The 11,353-nt window shown below is 57.6% G+C and overlaps 1 protein-coding gene across 4 annotated transcripts in view; it reads right to left on the bottom strand.

Moving 5' to 3' along the window:
• Positions 1–11,353, bottom strand: part of GRK6 (G protein-coupled receptor kinase 6) — a 28,059-nt gene that overhangs the window by 13,037 nt on the left and 3,669 nt on the right. For 2 of the 4 annotated variants that reach the window (XM_032851935.1, XM_032851936.1), the window contains exons 2-15: positions 11,086–11,181; positions 9,805–9,917; positions 9,608–9,685; positions 9,214–9,314; positions 8,824–8,916; positions 8,655–8,718; positions 8,375–8,515; positions 7,897–8,087; positions 7,130–7,167; positions 6,933–7,022; positions 5,640–5,848; positions 5,394–5,531; positions 1,642–1,779; positions 1,426–1,560 (exon numbers count right to left, since the gene is read on the bottom strand). In XM_032851935.1, the coding sequence (XP_032707826.1) occupies positions 1,426–1,560; positions 1,642–1,779; positions 5,394–5,531; positions 5,640–5,848; positions 6,933–7,022; positions 7,130–7,167; positions 7,897–8,087; positions 8,375–8,515; positions 8,655–8,718; positions 8,824–8,916; positions 9,214–9,314; positions 9,608–9,685; positions 9,805–9,917; positions 11,086–11,181 (1,625 nt within the window). Of the gene's footprint in view, positions 1–11; positions 1,234–1,425; positions 1,561–1,641; positions 1,780–5,393; positions 5,532–5,639; positions 5,849–6,932; positions 7,023–7,129; positions 7,168–7,896; positions 8,088–8,374; positions 8,516–8,654; positions 8,719–8,823; positions 8,917–9,213; positions 9,315–9,607; positions 9,686–9,804; positions 9,918–11,085; positions 11,182–11,353 lie in introns of those variants that run through there. The other 2 variants (XM_032851934.1, XM_032851937.1) reach the window with 2 other exon arrangements.

Below are 11,353 nucleotides of genomic sequence, written 5' to 3'. Positions count from 1 at the left end.
GAGGTGTCTTCAGGACAGGGCCCAGCATGAGGGACGAGGCACCCTGGGAGCTGGAAGGCAGAGGCAGACCCATCTGGGACAGCCTGGGCAGTGGACTGATGGGTCCCAGGGTCAGCCCAATCTCTGGTCACACTTTGGCACAGGCCTAGGGGATACAGAGGCCCCAGATCCAGCTTTGACAAGTGCTGAGAAGGGACAACAATGGACCCCAGAGGTGGTGGCCCGAGCCCAGGGCGGCAGAGGCAGGCATGAGTCTCACTCGGAGGTCGGCGGTGGCGAGCACAGTGCTGGGGGCTCAAGGGCCTTGTCTGGCCCAGTCTCGGCCTGTCCAAGCTGGGCCCAAGGAGCCTTGAGTTTGGCAGTGGCCCCTCTGCCAGCTCCAGGGTGGGTCTTAAGAACGCTCTGGTTGCTATATACATTCGTACAAATACATAAATACAGAAAGCCCCAAGCTCCACAGACAAGAGCTGAAGGGACGCACCTTTGTCCCAGGGACAGCCCAGGCCTTGCCCGAGCCCAGCCAGATCAGGGGCTGAGGGGCAGAGGACACCGGGGACAGCTCCGGCTGTGTTCCCCAGGCCACAACTCGCGTGGGCAATGGGGAAGACCACTGTGCAAAACTGTAAACAGCGCTCGGAGTAGCTGCTACCGCCAACCACCGGTGGGGGCCTCAGGCTGGGGGCTAGAGGCGGGTGGGGAGCTCGAGGCGGGTGGGGAGCTCTTCCTCACTGTCGCTGCAGTTCCCACAGCAATCCTGGAGGGATGGGGAAGACACGGAGGGAGAGAGGCAGAGCGAGTGCCATTAGCCACCAGTGCTACTACCCAGGCCGGCCCTGCCAGGAGCTGCCTGGAGCCATGCTCTGGGCTGGGGGCTCCCTGCGAGGGGCCTAGAGCAGCAGCTCAGGCCAGACATGTGTGGACATCAGCGCAGAGGATACTGACAGCAGGCTGAAGTAAGAGGGTCCAGGCAGATCTCGGGCTTCGCCAGAGCAAGGCCCTGTCTACACCCTCTCCCCCAGAGATGGTGGAGGCAGAGCATGGGGAGACAGATGGCTAAGCGAGGCCAGCAGCTTGAAGGTGCCAGGGTGCAGGGAACGAAGTAGTTGGGGGAAGGGGGGGAGCGGGCACCAGACTTCTTTCGCCCACATCTCGCCTCTGCCATGGAAGGGCTGCCCGTGGCTCCCCGAGGCCCGGCAGCAAGGCCAACCCACGGGGAGCCCACACTGCTCACCTCTGGAAAGAGAAAAGAGGCCGTGAGCCCAGCCAGGGGTAGGGGACAGGCGGGAATGAGGCCAGAGACCCTGGGCACACGTGGCGCGGTTGGAAGAGGCCCGCTCCCAGCACGCGCGGGCACCAGCTCTGCCTCCCGCCCACCGTCCCCTGGAGCTAGGCGAGGGGCCGGGCCGGGATGCCACTGGGGCTTACCTGACGGCTGAAGAGTCTCTGCAGCAGTCCCTTCTTGGGGGGCGCAGGGGGCTGACCCTTCCAGTCCAGGTCTGGGGGAACCGAGCCATCAAGCCCAAAGACATTCAGCTCCTGGAAGCACTCCGTCTCCACCATCTGCCCAACCACAGGCAGCGGTGAGAGCCAGCTCCGGGCCTCTGCTCTGGAGCCCAGCCCACCAGCTGGGCAGCTCCTTACCTCATTCTGCCAGGGGATGGGCACACTGCCCGTGGCAAACTTCTGGTAGAAGTCCTGGTCAGTGGGCTCCAGCTCCACGCCCTTTACTGTGGAAAACTGTTCGATGTCCAGAACATCCTTGCAGTAAATGGCCTGGGGCTGGTGCGGACGGAAACAGCAGTCAGACGGAAGCAAGACACTCACAGGCAGGCACACACATATGCTTGCCCACCTACATGCACACGGGCAGCTCAGCCCTGAAAGTCACCCGAGCCTTGGCCTGGCTGTGCTCCAACCCTTGCAGCTCTCGGATTTGGAGTCAGAAACTAGGTGCCCCATGCACTTGCTAAGCACGGCAGTCCCTTCTTGTTGAGGTCTTTTCCACTCTGTAAACTGGGGGTTATTAACCCTCATTGCTTCTGACTGGTGAGGCTTCATAAAGGCCATGCCTCCTGTCAATGGGAGCTGACTGGCTGCAGCCAAGCAGCCCTGCAGTGCCTTAGGGAATCAGTGACAGGCACCCCCTCTACCCACACACAGCCGTCTGGGGGTACAGTGCAGGCGGGATCTTAGCTGCCTGAGCTAAGCATCCCCATGCAGGGCCTGGCTCTGATGGGTCCTCTGTCCCAAGATGTTCCAATGGCCTGCCCTATCCCCTCAAGCTTCATAGACAAGCCGAGGATTAGAACAGTCCTCCCAAGTCCCCACACCCTCAGGGCCCCTCCTGGGAGCCCACCTCACTCCAGAAGGCCAGTGTCTTTTTTATCCTTGCATTGTTTTCTAAATTCTACTATTAAGGATGTCAATTAAAACAACATTGTCAAAGGGGCGCCTGGGTGGCTCAGTGGGTTAAGCCCCTGCCTTCGGCTCAGGTCATGATCCCAGGGTCCTGGGATTGAGCCCCACATCAGGCTCTCTGCTCGGCAGGGAGCCTGCTTCCCCCACCTCTCTGCCTGCCTCTCTGCCAATGAAATGATCTCTGCCTGTCAAGTAAGTAGATTCTTTAAAAACAACAACATCATCATCATGTAAAATGGTACAGCTACTTTGGAAAACAATCTGGCATTTCCCCAAAAGGTTAAATGCAGCGTTACCATATTAGCCAGCAGTTCCATCCTGGGTATATATCCAAGAAAAATGAAAACATAGGTCTCCACCAGCACTTGCATGCCAATGTTCATAATAGAAGAATTATTCACTATAAGCCCAAAGTGGGAACAACTCCAATGTCCATCCACTGATAAACAAAATGTGGCATACTCAAACAAAGGAGTATTATTCAGTAATAAAAAAGGAAGAAAGTAGGGGCACCTGGGTGGCTCAGTCAGTTAAGTGTCTGCTTTCAGCTCAGGTCATGATTGAGTCCCATGTAAGGAACCCCTTCTCAGTGGGGAGTCTGCTTCTCCCTCTCCCTTTGCCTATTCCCCGCTTTGCTCTCTCTCAAATAGTCTTTTAAAAAGGCAGGGGGTTGGGGGGCCTGGGTGGCTCAGGTAGTTAAGCATCTGCCTTCAGCTCAGGTCACGATCCCAGGATGCTGGAATCGGGCCCCACATTAGGCTTCCTGCTCAGGGGGGTGTCTGCTTCTCCCTCTCCCTCTGTGCCTCCCCACCACTCATGTGCTCTCTCTCTCTCAAATAAATAAAATCTTAAAAAAAAAAAAAAAAAAAAGGAACAAAGTACAGGCTACAATACTGATGAACCTTGAAAACATTACACTAAGTGAAAGAAGCCAGTCACAAAGGACCACATATTATATAACACCATTTGCATGAAATGTCCAGGACAGGCAAATATACAGAGACAGAAAGTGGATGAGTGACTGCCAAGGCCACAGGGAGAGGAAAATGGGGAATGAGTGCTAATGGGCACTCATTTTGTTGGGTGGGAGGAAAGGGGTGATGTGAATGTTCTAAAATCATTATGGTGATGGCTGCACAACTCTGAATATGCCAAAAGTCATTGAGTCACACGCTTTAAACGAGTGAATTATAGGGTATGTGCATTAAATCTCAACAAAGCTATTAAAATAGTATCAGTATCAAACTTGCTTCTTCTCTGTTCTGTCTAAAAAGTTAAAGTCCAGAGCACTGATTTTCTAACTTTGAAGACTCAGGGGTGGTGGGATGATTTCAAGGTTAGATGAGAAGATGTACACCAGAAGCAGGGGGAAACCTGATTGTGGGGTCAGCCCCAAGGCAGGCTGCTCTCAGTTCAATCACTCACAGCAAGGCCCACACCCCAGGATGTTGGCGAGGCCAACAAGGCACAATTCTTCCTAGCTGGCCACCCATTTGTACTCACCCTCTCTAGCCCTGCCCCAACCCCTCACAGGCCTGCCTGCTCAAGCCCCGCCCACCACCCCCAGGCCCTGTCACACTTAGAATAAAACCCTGTGCCTCTCCCAGCCCACGCTCACTCCTGCCACACTGGCCACCTCGATGATCTTTCCCTCGAGGCTTCTCCTTCTCCCTGGAATGCTCTCACCCCAAAACTCGGCCCAGCTCTCTCCTTCACATTTTTAGGCTTCTGCTTAACCATCAGGTCCACCCTGTCTAAAAATACTCCCACCCCCATCATTCCTTATCTCTCCCTTAGCCGCATTTATCCTTTTGACATTAGCTGCTATTCTTTTTCTCTTACTTCGGCATGCTCTCCTCTACAACAGGAAGGCAGGACTGGGTCCTGCTGACCTCTTTATCTCCAAGCTCTGGCACTTATGGGCACTAGACATTTGCCGAATGAATACATAGTCACTGTGTGGCTGACAGCCATCAGGCTGGCCTGCCAGTGACCTGTCAATGCCAGGACCCAGTCCTCTTACACATGGGAGGAAGGCATGCACATAACTTTATCCTGGCCACTCACAACGTTCCCTGTGACTGTGACTTCACACACAGAAGCCTGAACTCAGTGTGAGGACAATTCACAGGATGAAGCAAAGCCGAGGGATCAAGTCCTGCCAACACTGCACGAAACCCTGATGCGGGCTCGACGCTATGACCTTCTGGCCAAATGAACGAATGAGCTCCATGCCAGACAGAAGCTTTAGCTGGGCTTCTGCCACCTGGAATATGATGACTCGAGGATGTCTCTGCCCATGGGACGCCTAACCCCCCAAGATACTCAGTAAATGGGTGAGACTCTGCAAGGGTGACATCAGCACCACGAGGTGTGGTGGGCGCTGATATTCAGCCCCTGACCCCTGCTGACAACAGGCATGTTGGTTTTCCATCAGGAACCCAACCTCCCCCACTCGCTGTGGGTCAGGTGGGCAAGTGATCCAAGTGTGGCCGCTGAGGGGCTTCCGAACAATCAGTGGCAATAAGCATTAGATTTAGGACATTTTTCCCCCTGTTTTAGGACTACTTTTGAAATTATTGGGCAAGAGGTACACTGTGTCTCCTGGGCTGGCTAAGCTGGTAGGACGTGGACCTGAAATGCTGGGTCTACCACTGCCATACCCTAGAGAGAGCTGCCAGAGAGTAAAGACCGCACGCTGGCCAGTCCAGCGTGGGGGAGAGGAAGAGGGAATCCCTGGCAACACTGCTGGAGCCCCAGGTCCGGGCATGCCCAAAGCAAGATCAATCCTGAGGCTTTCCACCTGTGAGAGCCCACTGAATTCTGTCCTGTCGGCCGAGCCATTTGGGTTGGGTTTCCTGACACTTAAACTGAAGGTGTCCTGACCGCGCCTCCGAGAGCCCTGAAACCCGAGCCCTCCACCGCCTGCCCCAGCGCAGTGCGGCCCGCCCTCAGCAGGAGTGGAAAGCACTAACGTCAGGCTTGAAGGGTGGCTCCTGCATGCCAGCTCCCAGCCGCTTGAAGTTCAGCTTCTTGAAGAGGGGGTGTTCCTTCACTTCGCGGGCACCACCTCCACGACACCCCAGGCGCTCAGCGGGGTCCTTGCACAGGAGCTACAGTGGGGCAGGGGCGGTCGAGGTGGCCCGGGCAAGGAGGCCGCCGTGTACCACCCCCACCCCATCTCCACGCCTAGCCAGCCTGCCTCCTAACGGCCACCATACCTGGGAGCAGAGCGAGCGGGCCTGCGGGGAAAAGCGCTCCGAGTATTCCTCAGGCACCTCCTTCACTAACCGCTCCACCTCCTCTCGCTTGATTTTCTTTTTCCTCTGCTGGAAGGGGGACTGGCCTGCGATCATCTCATAGAGGAGGCAGCCCAGCGCCCACCAGTCTGGGCTGAATGTGTACCGTTCATTCTTCACCACCTCTGGAGCTGGGCAGCGGGGAAAAGAGGAGTGAGGGCCCGGCGGCAGGCACCGCCTGGGAGGGACGTCAGCACATGGGATGGCCCCTGCCCCACCAAAAGGGGCCAATGTGGCCCTGCAGAAGGCCAGATTTGGCAACTTTTCAAGAGAAGTCAGAAATCTGTGTTTTTAAGGTGAGGCTGTCCAGCCTATCATATGTTGGTAACCCATTCCAGTTGTTTTAAAAACACTTTGATTTGGGGCGCCTGGGTGGCTCAGTGGGTTAAGGCCTCTGCCTTCGGCTCGGGTCATGATCCCGGGGTCCTGGGATCGAGCCCCGCATCGGGCTTTCTGCTCAGCGGAGGGCCTGCTTCCTCCTCTCTCTCTCTGTCTGCCTCTCCGCTTACTTGTGATATCTCTCTCTCTGTCAAATAAATAAAAATAAAATCTTTGAAAAAAAAAACAAAACACTTTGATTTAAATACAAATGTAGGCCACATCAGGCCTGTGTGATTATGTTTGCAATCTTGGGATTTAGTATAGAAGAGACTCACCTGCCGCATACCTACACCTGCCGGGCGGGGCACACGGGGATCTCTGCCCCTCCTGCCTCTCTGCATCCTCAAGGCCACTCTGGGAGCCACTATGGCTGCTCTACAGTTGGGCCAAGTGGGGCTGGGAGCAGCAGTATGTGGCCTGAGGACACGTCACAAAAAGAGGTGGGGCCCTGCAACTGGGGCTCTGTCTGCGGTGTCTCATGGTCTCCAAGGGAAATACGGGGCCCATCTTGGCCCTGCAGATGGGCACTTCCTCTCAGGACCTGGGCAGTTCAGGAGAGGGCAGGACAGGGACGCTAAATTCAGCCCCTTCTCATCCTTCTTGGTAGCCACCGGCAAGCCCAGCCAAGAGCAGGAGCTCAGTATCTGGTGAATGAACACGTATCCGCAGGTGTCGGGGGGCTCCTGGCTGAGTCTCGGGCATAAGTTATACAAGAGGCTATCAGCTCTCTCTACTCCCCAAGACACAGAAGACTCCCAAACAGAAGTGGTGGGGCCCAGCCAGGACAGCAAGGGGACCCTGGAGGCAAGGCGGTCAGGGCAGAGGGAGACTCACCCATGTAGCCCACAGTGCCCACACGACCCTTGATGGTCTGGCCCTCTGGCACGTGCACCGCCAGCCCCAGGTCAGAGATTCGGATATGACCTGAATGTAGGTGGAGAAGCGGGACGGGGGAGGGCGGGGCATGAAGCAAGTGAGCCAGACCCTGCCCTACTCCATAGCACCCCACCTCTGAGGCCCCCCCCACCCACCGTGGTCATCCAGTAGGATGTTCTCCGGCTTCAGGTCCCTGTGGGGAGAGAAGGGCAGGGTCAGATGTTGACACCACCACCTCCTAGCTCACTTGTCTCCTGGGATGGAATGTGCAGGAAGGTGCGGGAGCCATTTATTGCTGGTCTGAGAGGCAGCCCTGCCCTCCCTCTCAGCAGCCCCAACTTGAGGGAGCGGCCCCAGGATCTGTCCAGTCAGGACCACCCTTCCTGGGAGTCCCCAGGCAAGTGGAGAGCAGCTCCCACGTGGGGGGACAGCAGCAGGAGCCTTGTTCTCCACTGGTGATGATGTAGTCCCACCCTCCCCCACCACTCTGGTGGCTGACTCTACCTTTCCTGTCCAATGGGGCTACTCATCTGTCCCTTCATGGGGCTATTGTGAGGTTCAAATGAAATCACTGCCCGTAATGACAGGCAAAGCTGTCCGCTGACAAGCGCCTAACGCCGGGCTTTGTGCACTTTACCTCGTTATCTCATTTGGCCCCTAAAACCACCTGCAAGGCAGGAATTAAGAGTCTCTGCTTCCCAGAAAAGTAAAGAGCATACAGAGCAGGGAGCCGACTAACCCAGGGTCACACAGAGAGGGGTGACAACACCAGCATTCACGGGAGTGAGCCAGACCCAGAGGCGGTCAAGTGCACTGGGCATGGGCAAGTGTGGCAGGGCTCAAACGGGCTCCCGTGTGCCTTGGCAGCCTCCGCCCGCGCCCCCACTGCAGCGCCCCCTGTGGGCAGGCCCAGGGCCGTCACCTGTACACGATGCGCTCACGGTGCAGGTCCTCCAGGCCGCAGCAGATCTCCGCGGCGTAGAAGACAGCGCGCGCCTCGGGGAAGCCAGCCTGGCCCATGTGGTAGATGTGGAATTTGAGGTCGCCTCCGTTCATCAGCGTCAGCACCAGGCACAGCGCGTCCTTGGTCTCGTAGGCATAGGCTAAGCTCACCTGTGGTCAAGGCGACCGGAGCCCTCAAGCAGGGACCAGAGGCCACCCGGTGAAAGGGCTGGCACCAGCCACCCAAAAAATCCTTCTCAGTTCCAGTCCTTGGGACCCAGCCTGCTCCCCAGGCCTGGTGTCAACAACCCAAACCCGCCCTTTCCAGGCATCTCAGAAGGTGGTAAGGTGGTGCCTGGAGGGGATGGGGCAGGGCAGGAGGAGACCTAGCAGGGCGTGGGGAGGGCAGGGCAAATGCATGGCCAGGAGCAAGGGAGGGGTCTCCTGTCTGTACTTACTACAAACCTACTGTTCACTTTCTCCAGGATTTGCTTCTCATTCAGTGCCATGGCCTCCCCTTTCCGCTTCTTGATCCTCTTCTTCTCCAGCTTCTTGCATGCGTACATCTTGCCCGTTGCCCGAACCTGGCAGGCACACACCTGGAGCCAAGGCAGATGGGCAAATAGGAACCAGCTGTGCCCTTTCTGGGGCTATAGGAGTTCAGGGAAAGGGTGCTGGTCCAGGGCCCACTGTACCCCACCTCCCCTCCCCATCAGGGGCTCTGGCCTGGCCACTCACCTCACCAAAGCCGCCTTTGCCCAGGACTCGGTACTGCCTGAAGGTGTTTTTGGTCACTGGCTGCCTGTGGGCAAGGGATTTCAGAGCAAACACTGGCTAAGCAGGGGCCCAAGGCCTGTGAGAGTTCCAGCAACTTAGCCTACCGAGGCCCAGCCTTCAAGGCACTCACCTTTCCAGCCACTTCCACTGTAGGAAACGGTTGAAGTAGATGCTGTCGAGGTAGTCGGCAAAAGGAGCCATGCTCAGGTACTCGTGGGTCAGCCTATTGAGAGGGCCCAGCCCGTGGGTCAGCCTCTGAACCCCCAGGTTCTCAGCTTGTTGGGCCAGACCCCTGTTATGTGCATTGCTAACCCGATAAGGCGGGAGGCATGCACCCCGCAGAAGCTGAAGATGCCCACAGAGAGGCAAGGCAACCCGTCCAAGCTCACACAGCATGTGCAAAGCCAGGGTGGGAGGCTGAGCTCCCTCCCCAGCTGCTGAACTGTTCACAGCCTTCCAGGCCCACAGAAGCCCCCTCCTCAGGACACAATTCCAGGCCTGTGGGCAGGGAGAGGCTTACCGGGTGAGCTCCTGGAAGAGGTCTTTGCAGGGCCCCTGCTCCAGCCGCTGGGAGCAATTAGTCACCAGCTGCCGGGGGACCTCAGGGATGAGGTCAGGACCCTAGGGACAGGCAATAAAGTGGTCAGTGCAGGGGGCTCCCTTGGCCTGCTGTAGGCGAGTGCTGCGCCAGCCTGCCCAGTTGCTGGACTCAGTTCCATGCTACCCTTGAGGCAGGGTGAAGCAGAACCCTTGGCAGACTGCCCGGCCTGGCCCACCCTCCTGGGCTCTCTGCCCGAGGTCTGCCTGGTGAACCTGGACTAGCTCCAGAGCACTCTCTGCCCAGGCTGTAGTCATTCCTCTCCCCATCACTGAGCTCTGCCCACTGCTGTCCTCCCTCATCACTGCTCACTCACCGTGTGGCTCAGAAAATTCTGCACTAGTCGCCGCCCACAGGCCTTCCGCTTCTCGTCGGGGGTCACTTCATACTCGGCCTGCAGGGTGGAAGGCAGGGAAGCTTGGGGTCTGGGCAGAACAACAGGTGTGGGGAGATGGAACACACTTGGCCTAGGGGCCCCTGCCCACCCTCGGGGCTGGCCTGGGCTGCACTCACCACTCCATCCAGGAAGGCAATGCAGCGGGTCAGCTCGGGCCTCGTTGCGCAGAACTCACGGAATAGCAGGCGCCCGATGGGCTGCCGCTCGCACAGACTATGGTAGTCACGCTCTGCAAGCAGGGGTAGGAGCTACTGGGTTCCCAGACCTGGAGCCTGCCGGTGGGGCCCTCCGGTCCATACCACCAGGCCCTGAGCCCCAGTAGCAGCTTCCAGCCCTGTAGTATGGAAGCCATTATCTCCTTTAGAACCCTCACCACAACACTGAGGTGGGCATTACTCTTTTTGTTTTCTTTTTTAAGATTTTATTTATTTATTTGCCAGAGAGAGCGAGCACAGCAGGGGGGGTGGCAGGCAGAGGGAGCAGCAGACTCCCTGCTGAGCAGACAGCCGGATGTGGGACTCCATCCCAGGACCCTGGGATCATGACCTGAGCCAAAGGCAGACACTTAACCAACTGAGCCACCCAGGTATGCCGACATTACTCTTATTTCCATCACAGCTTGGGACTCTGAGGCCGAGAAGCCAAGTCATTACCTCAAGGTCACACAGCCAGGAGTATGCCCCCAGAGCTAGGCCCTCACCTCCACCTGCTATCTCCTGGTTCACACCAGCTACAGATGTCACAGTGCTGGGTTTGGGTGTGGTTTGTGAGGTTCCGGCCCGACCCAAGCTAGGCCCAAACCTGCTGCCTGCCTGGCGAAAGTGTAGGAGGAAGCTGTGGCTTCCGGCGAGCTCGAGGTTGGGCCTCCTTCCTAGGCCGTGGAAGCAGCCATGGTATACTCCTTGCCCACGTGCAAGCTGTCAGAGGGGCCTAGGTAACCTTGGGTGCTGTGCAGACCTGGGGCCTCAGCCAAGATAAGCAGGGGTCCTGGCCCTTCTGGTCTAGGTTTTGCTGCCCCCTCCCCCACACCTGCCACTCATACCACTCTGAGGTGGCCTGTGCTAAACATGGGCTTGGGGATCCTCACATAGTCCCCGTCTGGGCTGGCTCCAGCCTCCGCTATGCCCTCTGTCCCTCAAACCCTAGGCCTGACCCTCTGCTTTCTCAGACTGTCCCAAATCTGACCCTGCCCTACTCCTACTACCCACCCACCCAACCACCTCTGCTGTCCTGTTTGCACTGTGTTCTCCACCCATCTCAAACCCAGGAACTGAAACTGGGTTGGGTGGTGCAGCCTCAATCTTCCTGCTCCCCAGAACCCCCCAACCCTGCCTGCCCCAGGCTGAGGTCTCAGGGGAGGCTCTCCCCAGCACCCCGAGTCTCCACCCAGGCCTCACCGAGGCTGAGCCGCAGCTCTTCACACTGGCTGATGTGGGGAAACTGCAGCATCTGTCGCCATTTCTTGCTTTTGCCTTTGCGATTCCCACCACCACCTGTGGGAGCAAACGGATGCTGGGTCTCCAGTCCCACCGCTTCCCTCCCCACGTGGGGCATCCGGAGGCCTTCTGGGCTCAGCCCACTCTAGGAGGCACCTCAGGTCTTCATCCCACATGCATCAGCATGCCTTTGCTGGACTCCAGGACACACACAGTCCCCTGGGCCTTC

Source organism: Lontra canadensis, unplaced genomic scaffold, assembly GCF_010015895.1.
Source record: "Lontra canadensis isolate GAN:19392208 unplaced genomic scaffold, GSC_riverotter_1.0 scaffold5, whole genome shotgun sequence".
Lineage (NCBI taxonomy): Eukaryota > Metazoa > Chordata > Mammalia > Carnivora > Mustelidae > Lontra > Lontra canadensis.
The sequence above is the reverse complement of the archived record's forward strand: the minus strand, read 5'-3'. Positions and strand labels throughout refer to the sequence as shown.